General features: G+C 33.8%; 1 protein-coding gene across 1 annotated transcript; it reads right to left on the bottom strand.

Moving 5' to 3' along the window:
• Positions 1 to 233: 233 nt before the first annotated feature.
• LOC122076256 (ABC transporter C family member 3-like) lies at positions 234 to 7,254 on the bottom strand. Its single transcript, XM_042641585.1, has 10 exons — positions 5,428 to 7,254; positions 5,119 to 5,205; positions 4,385 to 5,035; positions 4,119 to 4,283; positions 2,193 to 2,487; positions 1,867 to 2,075; positions 1,410 to 1,715; positions 933 to 996; positions 495 to 734; positions 234 to 384 (listed from the first exon to the last, which is right to left on the bottom strand). The coding sequence occupies exons 1-10, from the start codon at positions 7,252 to 7,254 to the stop codon at positions 293 to 295; spliced, it is 3,936 nt and encodes a 1,311-aa protein (XP_042497519.1). The 3' UTR covers positions 234 to 292.
• Between the last annotated feature and the right edge of the window lie 8,696 nt (positions 7,255 to 15,950).

The following is a 15,950-nucleotide window of genomic DNA, read 5'->3' as shown; positions in this document are numbered from 1 at the left end:
AGATATTTGTGGTGGTCTAAAGCGAATTGCAAGACTACTAATATTTCTCAAAAGGCTTATGGAAATGCATCAATAAAAGATCTCTTTACCTCTCCTTATCTACACCTAATACTTTAACTGATCACTAGCATCCATTCAATTGATTATAAGCAGCCTTGATAATTATTGCACTGTCTTATCCTAGCAAATTTTCTTTTTATACTTAAAAAATAACAACACATCACAGTCTAATTTCTGTTCACGTTTGAATATTCAAAACTCAATTATTTAGCTTTTAAAAAAACTAAGAACTTCATCTTCGAGTATAATCCTTAACCAACTTTGCAAATGACGAGGACTTCATCTCTAGCAATTTGGCCGGGGAATCATATTCCAATACAAGGCCTGTTTAAGATAAGAAACCATATCAATCTGATAAAGCAAACACTAGAAAAGGGAAAGAAGACATGTTACTAAATAGAGCAATTGTGGTGCATTAATTACTAGATACTAACCATTATCAAGAAGGAGGACCATATCGACATCAAGAATTGATGTTAACCTATGTGCAATTGTGATGACAGTGGAACTTGAGAAATGTTGCCTAAGCATTTGCTGAATTAGAGAGTCAGTCTTAGTATCCATTGATGCAGTAGCTTCATCAAGTACCAACACTTTGCTTCTTTTGAGCAATACCCGCCCTAAACAGACTAGTTGCTTTTGACCCATGCTCCAATTCTCTCCATTTTCAGTCACTGTAACATCAACCATATGGAGCTATTCATGATCTAATTTGATTAACTTTTTCCCCAAATTGGGGGATAGGAGGTTGGATTATGCACTAGAAGTTAGAGATATCATATAATAAGAATTTTAAAAGGACTATGCATTTGTGTATGGATAAATTGAAGATGAGAAAATTTGGTATGAAGTAGATATGAGAAGAAACCGACCTATAGAATCAAGATTCCCTTCTTTCTTTCTAACTTCATCTCCAAGCTGGCATCTATCTAAAGCCTAAGAAAACAAAAATCATGTTAGTTTGATTATTCAAGAAGATGAAGAAGGGATGAATAAAGATGAGCTAAGTCAAGTATGAAATGAGATAGCAAAAGGTACAAGTGTAAATAAAAAACATTGTATTAAAAATAGGGCATTTCACATTTCCAATTAAGTGAATCTTTTAGCTTAAAAATAGCCCATAGAATATCATTACATCCAAGGAAATGATTACAACACCTTAGTGAGGATTTCAAAATTTAAATGAGAAATTAGAAAAGATAACCACGAGAAAGGAGTTCATAGTGATATATGTCCCAGTCAATTAATTGCAATGTGTTTATTTTGTGTGGGAATCATCGGCAAGTAGAAAATAAGTTCACATTATATTTGTCACTAACTAAAAATTATTCAAAAAAAACAAAACTCACCTCCCATATTTGTGCATCAGTGTACTCTTCAAGTGGGTCAAGATTGTTTCTTAGAGTACCCTCGAACATTATTGGATCTTGTGGGATGATGCTTAATCTTGACCGCAAGTCATGAAGGCCAATCTTGGAGATGTTGATACCATCTATCAAAATTTGACCAATTGTAGGTTCAAGCATGCGGAAGAGAGCATGCACAAGAGTTGATTTACCACTTCCTGTTCGCCCAATGATGCCAATCTTTGTCCTTTCGAGGAAAGAACATGTGATACCTCGTAAGACAAAAGGAAGGTGTGGGGCATACTGGACCTACATACATATTAAATAATCAAAATATGAAGATTAATATAATTCTATAAGAGAAGGAAGAACTATCCAACAAGATTAGGCATTAAAGGGTTTATTTGGTAAAATGAGGAAATAAGCAGGAAAAACTTAAGGAACCTTGATTGGGGATTACCTTTAGATCAACAATATCAATTTTCCCTTGTGATGGCCATTCACAGCTTGGCCTGTTTTCTTCCACCAACAAAGGGGCTTCTGTAGGGATACATGTATACTGTAATATTCTTTCAATTGATATGATTTTATTTTCAAGACTGCTAAGATCCCAAATGACCCCATGCAAACTGAAACTGAGCCCGTATGTGACAGCTAAACCCATAACACCTTCAAAAGAGAAAATAAAACAAAAATAAACTCAAAATCATGTTTTCAAATTAGCAATAAATCAGTGTTGTTAAAAAAAAAGGATGATTTAAAAAGATGTTAAGTTCAACTTATTACCAGGATTTAGTACTCCCTTCGGCATTAAGACCAAGAAAACCAAACAGATAGCATATGTGATGGATGCTAACATATCCATACGAAAGCATAACCATTCGATTGCACCAGAGAAATGAAATTTAGGCTGAGAGTACCTATCCACCAGCTCAAGGTTTGTATCCATAAACCTCTCTTCTTGTTCGAAGCACCTAATCGTGGATGAACCTAAACTAGATTCAGCAAAATGTTGTATAATTGGAGCTTGACATACTCCAATCAACCGAGATAATTCTCTTGCTGTAAATGTGTAGTATTTCTAAAAGACAAGGTTCATGAAAAGGAAATTAGGCAAAAGGTAACAAAAATGTGAAAGGAATGTATAAATAGTGAGAAAATGATATGCACTTTTTATTATGATGGATTTCTTAATGTGAGTTGCTTATAGGTAAATGTTCAGTAGCAACACCATGAAACTTCGGAGGAAAATATTTCATTCTAATTAGTTGGTATTTAATATTTTTATTACATGTTGATTGAATCATATGCATTACTAGTATGTACTATACACCAAAAAAATTTCTATCCCTAATTTCTTGGATTAAAAATTTATTGAATATAAACATAATTATATTCAAAATTTATGGTATCCGTTTTCTCTTCTTTATCAATTTCAATCAAATTATCAAATTTCAAAATCAATTAATACCGCATGTGTCCATATACAATCTTTTGCCAAACTAAATTTATTACTGAAGGACTAGACATTATGAACTTGTTCACTGTCGCTAAAAGCAAATGAATGAGCAATCACTTGGGCTAAATGCAATGCTTTTGCATATTAGCATAAATCATAACCCTATATAAATGGAGAAAAGCAAGAAAGATGGAAATAAATAGAGGAAGATTTCTAATTCAAAATTATAAACTAATTAATAATATGACACTAGTTGTTATGAGGTCCACCTTTATAGGCTTTATTGATTGCCTAAATATCTTTCACATGGCAGTTCCATTGGGACTCAAATTTTGCCACTTGAGTTGTCCAAATTACAACCTATCCATCTATCAAATTCAAGATCTAATTGTATAAGAAATCAACTTTCACAACATTGAACAACATCAATATTACTATTGAAAATACAGGGGTAGAAGTCCATATATGGTAGGCGATAACAAAGAAATTGGGTCCAAAACAAAACTCATAACCAAGTAGGGAAACTATCACATGGTCGGTTTGACTAAAGTAGGCTAAGTAGCCCCCGACATAACCTGAAATAGATTGGACTACTAAGACTAGGCTTTGCAATGAAAACTTTCCTTTAATCCTTAAAATTTAATAATTGAGAATTACTTATTAAATTACTAATTAAAAAATTATTTTACCAATTAATCTACTAATTAATTTAACATTAAGTATTAACAAATTTACTATTTAGCCAATGGCAAAAATAAGAAATTACTTAAATTAATTTATTGTTTATTAACTTCTATTAATTGTTATAATATTTTTAGTATGAGCTCCAACTAACGAAGTTATCAACATAACTAATAAGTCCTTTTACATTTTTATTCTTATCCAAAGTATTTTATGCATATCAAAAGCACAACCATGCTTATCTATGTGCATTTTGATAAATTGACCTTGTTTGGTCCTTTTTACCAAACGAAGGCTTTAAAGATTTTTTTTTTTTTTTTTTTTTGGTAAAAGCTTTAAAATTGAAATCTTTACATTTATTTACATGAAAAATATCTAATTAAGAAAAATATTAAGGTTTAATCACCACTTTCATACTTGAAATCGAAACTAGTTTGAAGAAAGCACAATCAAAATTCATTGATCAAACATAGCTGGAATCAACTTATATTATGGTATATTAATCATGGAAAAACATACAAATCTTAAATTGAAATTTTAATCATACGAATAGGAAGAAGATATAAAATTACCTGATACCAAATGCATATCACAGTCATCGGAATAAAAACTATTAACATTTGCCATGTAACCTGTGACATTACTGCAATAGTTCCTAGACATTCCATGATTGAAATAAGAAGTTCTTCAATTTGATGTGGAATAGAAGTATCAACTGCACTTTGATCTACAGATGCCTGTGCACAAAAAATAAATTTATTTAAATTTAAAATTATATTAAAATTAATGTAAATCAAACAAAATCATTTGGATGAAGTAATTAAGCATATTTACTGACCCGATTTAAAATCCTTCCACTTGGAGTAGAATAAAAAAATGATAGGGTAGCACGAAAAATGCAAAAATGCATTTTGTTGAAAAATAGAGTGCCTGTCTTGTAACCAACAGTGACAATAAGCATGGCCCTTATAAGTACACAAAGAGAGCTTCCAAGGGCCAAAACAACATAAACAAAGATAAGGGTGGATTCTCTAACATAAGGTTTCACATCTACTGAAATGGGAGTAGCCAACACCATCCAGTAACTACTGACAATTAAGAGAAGCTGAAAAAGAATTTGTGCTAACAATATTAATGGCACTAAAGCCCCTTTATATATAGCGGTAACATATTTCCAGTAGACTGAAAAGTGAACACCACCACTTTCTCTCTTTTCTTCTTGGTCCGGCTGGCCTTCTAGCCCAACCAATTTTTCTATGTTGTAATTTTTGGGTTCTCTATCCTCATCATCTTGAATAGGATTTTGGCTACACATTATAATACAATCTTCCTCATCATTTATTAGATTATCCAAATCAACCTCGGGTTTAGAAGAATTAAGTTCTACCAAAGCTTTCTCATGTGCATCCACCAAGGCCATAAAGTCAGTTCCACAACTAAGAATTTCTTCATACTTTCCTGTTTGAGTTATCCTTCCATCTTTCATAACCTGCATAAAAAAAAAAATGTAAATAATCATTCTCAAGCCAGGTACAAGGTTTCGAAGTAAAAAGAAAGATGTCATATTCTCACCAAGATAAGATCAGCAGAATGTAAAAACTCTAGTTGGTGTGTAACATAAATTACTGTTTTTGAACCCAAAATCCCCAGCAAACACTCCTGTCACAAAAATTCAAATGTTCATATTTAAGCAGTAAAAATGAATATTCATTTAGTTAAAAAATCCAAATAATGTAGAGTAACGATTTCATTCTTTTTATGACAATTTTTAGTTCAAACTTAGATTTTTATGAACATAATAGTGATGTAAACAATAAGATGTATAGCTTCAAACTAATTTCATCAGTGGAAACTTTAGAAGTAGAGGTTAAAAACAACTACCTTAAATAGATGATTTCCTGTGTGAGCATCCACAGCACTAAAGGGATCATCAAGCAAATAAATATCAGCATCATGGTACAAAGCACGTGCAATCTGGATTCTTTGTTTCTGCCCACCACTTAGGTTGATCCCTCTATCCCCAACCATAGTTTGATCCCCAAAGGCCCACAATTCTAGGTCATTCTTCAGTGAACATGCTTCAAGTATCATCTCATACCTTTCATTATCCATCTCCTTGCCAAACAATATATTGTCTACTATTTTACCACTTTGTATCCAAGGTGATTGTGCTACATAGGCCTTTGTTCCATTCAACTTAATGTCTCCAGATACATTTGGCATCTCCCCTAATATGCATGAAAGTAGACTTGACTTGCCTGACCCAATCGAACCACAAACAGCCACTTTCATGCCGTGGTACACTCGGATACTAAGATCTTTTAACGTGAGATTATGAGAATGAATGTCCCAAGAGAAATTTCCCTTGACTATCTCAACTGCAATATCGGAATTACTTCTTGGAAAATTCTGTATCATACATAAATTAAGATCATCAAGACAAAGGAATGAGACAATCCTGTCTAAGGAAACTTTAGTTCGCACTACAGTGGAGACAGTGTCTGGGAGATTATAAATGGGCCTCTGCAAAATCTCAAATGTTGCAAGTGCAGATAGAATCTTTCCTGACTCTAATCGTATTCCCATAAGCACACAGAACCCAAAAGTAACCATGGATACAAACATAGGACCACACATAAACACAAAGGAACTTATAGCTGATGTATAAAGTACCTTTTTTAACCATCTTGTTTCAACGTTCCTGAGTTCAATTATCTTAGCCAAGAATTTCATCTCCCAACCCTGAAGTTTAAGAATCCTCATATTCCTCAGAGCCTCAGATGTCAACTTCATCCTTCGATCCTTTGAATCCATCAATTCCCCTTGAAATTTTTCCTGCAATTGTCCTAGTGGACCATTTGCTAACATCAAAATTATTGTGGCAACCAAAGCTACAAGTGAAGCAAGCCCAAGGCTTTTGTACAAGATCAACAATGCTAAAACAATTTGAACAGGCACCTTCCATATATCGTGCACATACCAACTGAAATAGGCAATCCTCTCAACATCAACACTCATCAAATTTATGTTTTCACCACTAGTGTGTTCTTGCTTTGATTGGCTTGAAAGCCTGAGACTCTTATTATAGATTAATGCGAACAAAGCAGCACGAACCCTAATTGATATCATTCGCAATTGAAATTGTAAGTGTCTCTCAAAAAAGCACCTTATGAGCATTGAAATAAAGAAAATAAACACTAGTGCATAGCCTTTCTGTTGATGAGGGTTGATAAGATATTGAACAAAGGCATCAATAAGGTATGGTCCAACATAAGAAGCCAATATGCATACCATGGAGAATAGAGCTGTCCATAGAATTTCTTTCCAGGTTAAGAAAATTAATGCCTTCACCAGCTTGAATGTGCTTCCCTGACCACCAGTGCCAATGTCATTACCATCAGATTCAAGTTTATTTCTAAAACGAGCAAAGACCACATTGGCAGTATCACAATTAGCAAGTTGAGGAATATCTTCAATGTCCAATGTCTTTCTATATCCAAGTGCAAGCAAAGGACTCATCCAAGAAAAAGTTAAATAACTGAAAAAATTGGCAGTTGCATAAAGAGTTACATTCTCTCCACCGACACTTGATTCTTGTCTCCCATCATCATTGTTTTGACTAGAACTAATTTTCAAAAGATGCTCTAATAGATGAAAATCTTCATCTTCTTGCCTCTTGCCAAACAACCCAGCATAACAAAAGATCATGCCAGCAATAATATATATAGCATCCGAGATCCATAGTATGAATGGTAAGGAAAAATGTTTACAATGCAAGCCAAGATGTATAACAAGATAGGAACAAGACATTAGGAAATAAAAGACCCACCATATCCTTAGTAGAATAGGAAACCTACGCTCACTTGAGTGAGAAAACTGGATGTGCAAATAAGCAGAAATCACAAGCCAAGTGAGTGATCGGGATGCAAAATCCAACTGGATAACAACCTTTAGATCAGACCAACCAAATCTATTCCCAGAGAAGTAGTTCAACACGCATAGGAGAATATCATACAAAGACAACCCCATGCAAGATGTAAGGGTTAACAAATAGTGCAAAGTATTCTTCAACATAGTGTTTGGGTTTTCAAGGGTAGGCATCATACATCTCTTGTAAACCCAGAAAATGGATAAAACTAGCAACAAAATTAGGTGCGAAGATGCAGAAAACCCATGTAGTAAAATGCTGCCGAATGACTTGGAAAAGAACATCCAAATATCCATATCATTCTCTGATTCTTCAAAAGCATCCATGACTGCAAATTTTCTTTTCTTTTGTTTGAAATTTGGTTGCTCAATTCAAGCAATTTCAATAGAAATACTACCAATTTTACCACACTTTGAATTGATGCAAGCCCATTTGCAAAAACAAAATACCAAACATTTTCGCCTTATGCATTCCAGAAAGACTTGAACCAACTTTGGAATCTCAATATCAACCTTAAATGTTGTTAAACCTGTTGAAAAAAAAATTGAAATTATATAAAAGTGAGAGATTTGTTAAAAATCAAGAATGGAAGAAAATACAGTTATATATAATTTAATTCATGTTCAAGAAAGAAAATCAACAAAGAGAATAGGAATTTCGCATTATGAGATGAAATAAGCCAATAAATATTCTATAATTAACATACTAGAGCAAAATGCAAGGAAAGGGAAAGAACTTCATATCATAAGAATTCCAAGTGATGAATTACAATAGATTCCAGTAGCCAAAAAAAAAAAGAACTTAAAAAATAGCAGATCCATATGTGAAGTTCCAAATATTGTAACTGCATAAACAACATAAGAAAACACAATTAATTAGTGAATAAATTTGTCAATATTTGACTTTCAATAGGCTTTCAGCAGTAAGCCTTGCCAAACCATTGATGGCATGTTAAAGATCATCGAATATGAGGGGACGGGAGATCCTAGTGACACAACATTAGAATTAACCACACCCAACCTGACTTTATCGATAAATCAATAATATGATCGAGTCATACACTAAGTTAAGTGACTCATTCCACTCTGTCTCACATGGTCAATACAATTTCATTTGTTATATATGTTAACCACATTTTGAGGTTCTAGTTGCACAACATTTCAATCAACCACACTAAACCTGATTTTATGTATAAGTCAACCACGGGTTAGTAATTCACTAGGTCAAGAGACTCATTGTAATCCGTTTCGTGCAAATTTATTTATTACATAGAATAAAAATTCTTGAGGTATTAGTTTTACTTCATCGCTCTTAAATTATGCAAGGCAACTATAAAAACTCTATTGCATGTGTATTTATCAGTTTAACTCTTATAATAAGACTAGACTAAAGTATATTCTGACCCATCAGACAACAATGGAAATCATGATGTAGGACAACTATGGATAACCACCTCAAGGCTATAGATTGTAGTCCCAAATTTATCCAAATGATATCAAACAACCACCACAAATCATATATTAATTCAGAAGACAAACATCCATAACCAATAATGCAACAACTTGGGGGGCTGCTATCATGGAAAATAATCCTCTGTTTTTCTCGTCCCTGTTTTTCCTTGTTTTGCTACCTGCAGAACACGACACGTGGACAATTTTAAGACCAACGCACCGGATGTAATAATCTTCACCCAACCTTGACCGTTGGATCCTCTATTGTCCACGTGTCGTGTTCTGCAGGTAGCAAAACAAGGAAAAACAGGGATGAAAAAAACAGAGGATTTTGATCCTTCTATCATATACAAGCATATCATACACTATCTTTTGGCATCGATCCCACAACTTGGGGGGCTGACCAACATCTAATTGACTGTGCGACTCACATTTATGTGAGGTTAATATTTTCATCTTGGTGTAGGTGGTCCTCAGTTTTAATGAGGGTAGAGAAAATGAAATAAAGCATCAGAAATTGTTCTCTACAAATTTTTGCCTTTTTGATTGATTAGAAGAGTTAGGTCTCCCATTTTGGACCCAACTTTAGCTTCTGACTCAGTTCGGATATCTATCTTACCTTATTTTTTTATTTTTTTTTTCCATCAATGTAATGTCATAAGGAAGGATTTTAAGGCACTTCCATTATAACGTTCAGGATGTCATTCTTTAAAAATAAACTGGTGGTATTTTGATACTTGACATGCTTGACACCCATCGAGGATATCAACCCCCACCATATCACTGGATTATTTTCTTTCATTCAAATCTCAATTGTATATATGGTTCCTTGTCAAGTTTAGTAAAAAATTACAAATTGCAGGAAAACAAAATAACTAGTTTAATAGATATGTCCAAGGGAACAAAAAAAAAAAAAAAACGCCCCCCAAAACAAAATGTAATGAATAGGAAGAAGGATGAGAAAACGAGCAGAGTCAAATGATATGATCATGAACAAGTAAGTAGTGATCACAAACCTTTATTAAACGCTACACCTAGCTTTAGTCAACGTAACAAAATCTCAATCTTGTTTGACAAAAAGGAACGAAAACAGGAATCATCCCATATGGGTTCTCACAGAGAGAGAGAGAGAGAGAGAGAGAGAGAGACGCACCTTGGCAAAGAAATTTCAAATTATCCAATGTTTGTAGATGGTGAAAGTTTAACTTGGTGCGTTCCTTCAACGAACCAAAAAAATTTCCTCTCTACCTCTGCAAAAAACCTGGACCATGACCAGGAGCTTAAATATATTGGAAGTTTGAGGGCTCCATATCATCTGAACGTGATCAATAGTTAACATATCTGTCACAGAGATTGATCTCTAAAGATATTGATGAGTTATGGTGAGCAGATGCCAGGCTTGTGATCCTCTATGAGATATTGGGAGCTGGCGGCTCAATAGGATCAATGGCTAAGAAATTGGTTACAGAGACTGATATGTAAAGAGATTATTAAATCTAAAGGATGAGTAAATCATTTAAAGAGTAGCGGAGAGATCACAGGGTTGCATGGGAAGGAGAAATAAAAAGAAAGAAAGCGGAATATATGGAATTGCATTGCGGAGTGCGGACAGAGATTTTTATCTATTACAGAGAACTTTTCGAAGCAATGAATACGGTAGAGATTCTAGTATTCTACATAAAAAATGGAAACAAATACGGAAGGAATCTGATTAAGATACAATACCTTTTATAGATAAATCTTAGAGGAAAGAGTTGCACTTATTTACACAGATATTTGGAAAGACCAAAAAAAAAAATATTTTTTCATAGAAATCACTTGATTTTATTGTGCAAAATAGCTGAAAATTAAGTTTTATGTTCCCTAATCTTATCCGGATTCGAGTTGCAGAGAGGTAGGACCGTAGGAGAGAGAGAAGTCTGGATTGAAGGAGACATGGGAAGGAGAGAGAAAGAGTTTGAACGGAGAATCAGCAAGAGGGAAAGAGGTCCTTATGCAGAGTTGCACGCTTACATGGGCAATGCGGAATACAAGGGAATGGGTTGAGTAAACTCCCCTTGGACCGGAAAAATCAAACACGAAATCAGCCATTGATTTGATTGGTATTATTTTTTGTTAGTGATTGTGAAGGAGGTCACCTGGGTATGTCATAGAAAGGGAAGGTAGAGGTAATACTTTGAACGACGCAGAGAATTGTGGGGTTGCAGGATCATATATAAAAGGTAGGGTGGAGGAAGCTAGGGGTAAAATGGTCAAGAAACATAGATGGTTGAGGGAGAATAACTGTTTTGGGTACTTTTGTGAATCCAAACTCAATATTGTGTTATTTTGTAAAATAGAAACAATAGGGTGGTGGTTTCGAAAAGGAAACCTGATTTTGTGTAATCTTATTATTTTCCCTAAAAAAATTGAGAAAAATAATAAAATGCATTCCCTACGCCCTCTCCCAAAGGATTGCAAAATGAGCAGGCAACCCCATGTTGAATCCCCAGCACGTTGTCCCATTGGCTGAGGTACTGATGCTTAGATTGCACACGACCAAGTAGTAATCTTTCACCCCAAAAAATTTACACTCACTTGTGGGAGCAGAACAAAAGATTATAATTCAAAGACAGCTGGTACATGAGCGTGAGCAGACTCTCAACTTCTGCTGCAAATGAATGTGATCTTTGCTCTTTCAAACTTTGATGACTAGGAGTCTAGGAGAAGTAGAATCTCTGGTTCATGGGCTATTTTCTTTTATGTTTACTAAGAAGACTTAGCTTAGGGTTGTAACATCTTCAAGTCTTCTCTCCATTCTCATGATTTAGCTTAGTTTAAGGATGTTAATTGGTTTGATTTCAACTAACCAATTGTTTTTTATTCGACAAATACAAAAAATATAAATCAAAATAAGCCATTTATTAAAACAACTCTAACATCCCAAATCGAAATCAATCAATAAGTGGTTCTAGTTAAATGCTTTTTAGTTGTTTCGATTTTTATTTTGCCAGTCTGTTTGAGTCAACAGTTTTGAGCCCATTTAAGAATAAACCAATTTGTAAAGCCCAATAAAAAAATGAGTTTATTGGACTTCAACCACGACATCGATCTAAGCCCAAAATGTGAAAATAATTTACTTGTATAAAACCACTACAAAATACTTTGAGTGGACAAACCGTTCAATGATGTACCGGTTTTAATCAGTTTAGCCGGTTTCACTTCTTAAATCCAAAACGGAACCAATAAATTAACGATTTTTCAGTTCGAATTTGAATGAACTAATTCTATATCGATAAACGATTTCAGCTTGGAATTAACTCTTAGCTTAGTCAGATAGCATTACTTTAAATACTTGGAAAGCGTACACTTGTCCCTCTTAGACCTTGTAGTAGCTGGAACCTCGTGCACTGGTTTTTTTTTTTTCTCTTTCCATATGAGACCCTAGCATAAGATGGCAATTGTGGTCATGCGCTAGCTATGTTTATTTTCTATTGCTAGATTTCAAGTAGTTTTGATGTAATTTTATACAGTAATATCACCAATCTGGAGTCAGGTGTATTAAGCAATGTCACAAACACATTGCCTATACATGGATTAAATTAACAGCATCATTTTTTTTTAATAAATAAAATAAGGGAGAAAGAATATTGTCAAGCTACGTGACACATTGCTAGACACAAAAATGGAAAAATGACCAACATAGCCTTCCCAGTGAAATGAAAAATCTCACTCCCATTGAATGCCTCTACACCCTTTCATTGACTCCACACTAGTGTAAGGGTCACACTACTTGAAAGCGATCACTTCCCCTTAAAACAATGAGCAATGTGGAGGATAGTTTTTTAATCGCCTTTTCTTTTTTTTTCTTTTCTTTTTTTTGGTGGGGTTGGGGGGGGGGTGGTGGGGAGGTATTAAAAGAAAATTTTATGCAAAAGGCGATGTGAGGAACTCAAAGAGTCTTGATTACAAGCATACAATGCACAATAGGCATTAACCTAGTTTAACACGGATCTTATTTAAAAATACAAGAGCTAGCAAAAATACAAGAATATAATATGTCCAAACATGCATGTAAATCAATACATATTTATCAAACAGAAACCTCCCAATTACTGAAATAAAAGAAAAAGATCCATACAAAAGAAACCACTTAGGGAGTAATACGATTTCCATAACATTCCCTAGGACAAATTAACTACTCCATGTTTGGTCAATTCATATAATTCATCTCATTACAATGGTAGGGATTTAACTGAAAAGAACAGTCCAATTGGGAGGCGAGATGCCTAATCAGCCTGATGAGAACAGCAAACCTCCAAGGCTCCTCCAATGCCACATCGACAATCCAAAACCCCTATAACAGAGGTTTTAAGAGAATACGATTTGCAAGGTGGGCTTCCGGCAACAATAAAATAGAAACTACATGAACTAATAATAATAATATGGAATTAAGATTAGCAGTGGAGTATGAAATTATAGATTAACAGGATAGAATTTAATAAGAGTAAAATAAGCTAAAACATGTAAATTAAAAAGAAAACCGGAAGGACAAGCAACTTGATCAACGCCAGACTCAGGTCGATTTTGTCTGTTTATCATTGCTATCAAATAAAATATGAAACCCAGAAATCTCAGCTTGTAACAAAGGAATAAGACTATTAACTAAGAGAGGGCAGGGGCCTTGTCCTACAAATATATAGGTAAGGCTACCAGACAAATATCAGTAAGACCAAGTCCTACACTCAACGACACAATTGAAAACATGATGAATGAATGGACATCTCTTGTAGGGTGGAGACATGAAAATGTTATATTTTTTGTTACACCTCTTTTTTTTTCTTATTGATGCCTGACAAATAGTACATGAGTTTTGCATGTGGCAATTACCTAATAAATGATAAACAATAATGGACAAGAACATTACCTAATCACGTGATGTGATAGAGATCTCATTTTGGCAACACATTTTTCGTTTTTCTAAAATGACTAACAATGTGGTCCATGACTCCATTGGATGTGGGTTGGATCTCTGGTGGTACTTAGAAATCAAGAATTTGATTTTTAAAAAATATTATTTTTAAGTTATTGGTTGATTTTTTTTTTTTTTAAATTACATGATTACCTACTTTTGGGTTTTTCTTAACAAAATTACCCATCAAAAGTTTCAGTTAACAAAAATACCAAAAATTAGGTTTTTCTTTACAAAATTATCCACTTAAAGTTTAAGTTAACAAAAATACCTAAAATTGAGTTTGGGTTTACAAAACTACCCACTCAAAGTTTTAGTCATAAAAAAATAGATGATTATATGTGGAAGATGAAAAATCACTATTTTGGGTAGTTTTGTAAACCCAAACTTGATTTTGGGTATTTTTGTTAATTAAAACTTTGGGTGGATAGTTTTGTAAACTCAAACCTAATTTTTGGGTATTTTTATTAACCAAAACATTTTGTGGGTAATTTTGTAAAGGGAAACCCAAAAATGGGTAATCATGTAATTTTTCCTTCTTTTTTTTTAGGGTGAATGAGAATGAAATTGAAAACTGTCATTTGATAAATGAGAATGGAATTGAATTCTGACATTAGATAAATGAAAATGGAATCAGGAGACTCTGGACCAAGACTCGAGCTTTAGCATCATTTGAATATTTTCATGTCATTGTTAAATAGATGTGTAGTTATGGTCAATTGTTGCTGGGTGAATTAATTGAAGAGAGCCTTCCAGGCAGCTCCTGTAGAAGTTTGACCCAATTAATAAAGATGTGGGACTCAAGATCAACCCAGTTATAATCGGTTGTTTCCAGTGTGAGTGTAATACTCGTAGATTGTCTGACAGAGACCAACTAATTATGACCCAGTTAAGCCCAATTGAGCCCAGTTGGTTGAGACCCCTTGTTTAATATACTCTTAATTTCCAGCACTATTATATAAGAAATAAAGATTTTTAAGGCAAAAACAAATTTTATTTATTATTATTATTATTATTATTATTATTATTATTATTTTCAGAAACTAGATTTATAAGGCAATTTGATGCCCTTAACTTAATAAGACATTTTAAGAACTTTATAAGGCCCATCTAAGTTCCATTTTATTGGTATATATTTCCCTTACTTTAGAGACCAATTTTAGGCGTGGCAAGTTTAGAGTTGAACGACCCAATAACCCGTCTAAGGTCGGTTTATCCCGATTAAAGTCTAAGCTCCACAATTCAATTACAAACAGGACCATACCCCCCCCTCCTGGTATAACCCTGATTAATTAAACAGGCAATTATGATGTAGGGGTTGAAATTGGTCATACCCAACCAATTGATATCCTATAGATTTCTTCCGTTACAGGTTCCAGTTTTAGTTTAGTTTATCTTCATAACTATACTATTGTTAGCAAAAACGGGAACGACAAAAAAAGGGAAACAGACGGTACGGGTTTTAAACAATAAAATTTTTCAACTGATACAGTCAAATAAACGGTTAAAAAAAAAACAGAGAACGGTAAAAATTGGAAAATGGATGGTACGGGTTTTAAACGTGTAGATTTCAAACAAACGGTACTAAAAAAACGGTAGTATACTCATATAAATTAAGGAATTATTATATGAATATCTGCATCTAGTGTTCAAAACAACCACAATATCTAACATTAATGCCTATACATCCCATGTCTCATTATAAGTTTTAAGACATATTCTTGAATATCATTCAACACAAATTCTAAATTTAAAAACCACACATGCACAAAGTCTTATTGAGCAATGTGATTAGGTTATTGTGTTGTTTATTGTTGTCCACATAGTTAACACACTCTCGAAATGATATATGTTCAGTTAGAGTTAAGAGTCATCACTTTAGAAATATTTTTCAGCAAATACGTCAGTTTATAGCTCAATTTTGGGGCCCGTGAATTGAATTTGAGTTGAAGGTAATATCATAAGATATATAGTCCATTGCTTTAACTTCACGTTGGTGAAAGAATCAGGTTGATCAGAGTCTGAGAGAGAGATATATCGTCAATTAAGTAGATATTATGTTCAAAAATCAAGT

Source organism: Macadamia integrifolia, chromosome 4 (genome assembly GCF_013358625.1).
Source record: "Macadamia integrifolia cultivar HAES 741 chromosome 4, SCU_Mint_v3, whole genome shotgun sequence".
NCBI lineage: Eukaryota > Viridiplantae > Streptophyta > Magnoliopsida > Proteales > Proteaceae > Macadamia > Macadamia integrifolia.
Note: the sequence above shows the minus strand (reverse complement) of the source record. Positions and strands in the feature narration are given on the sequence as shown.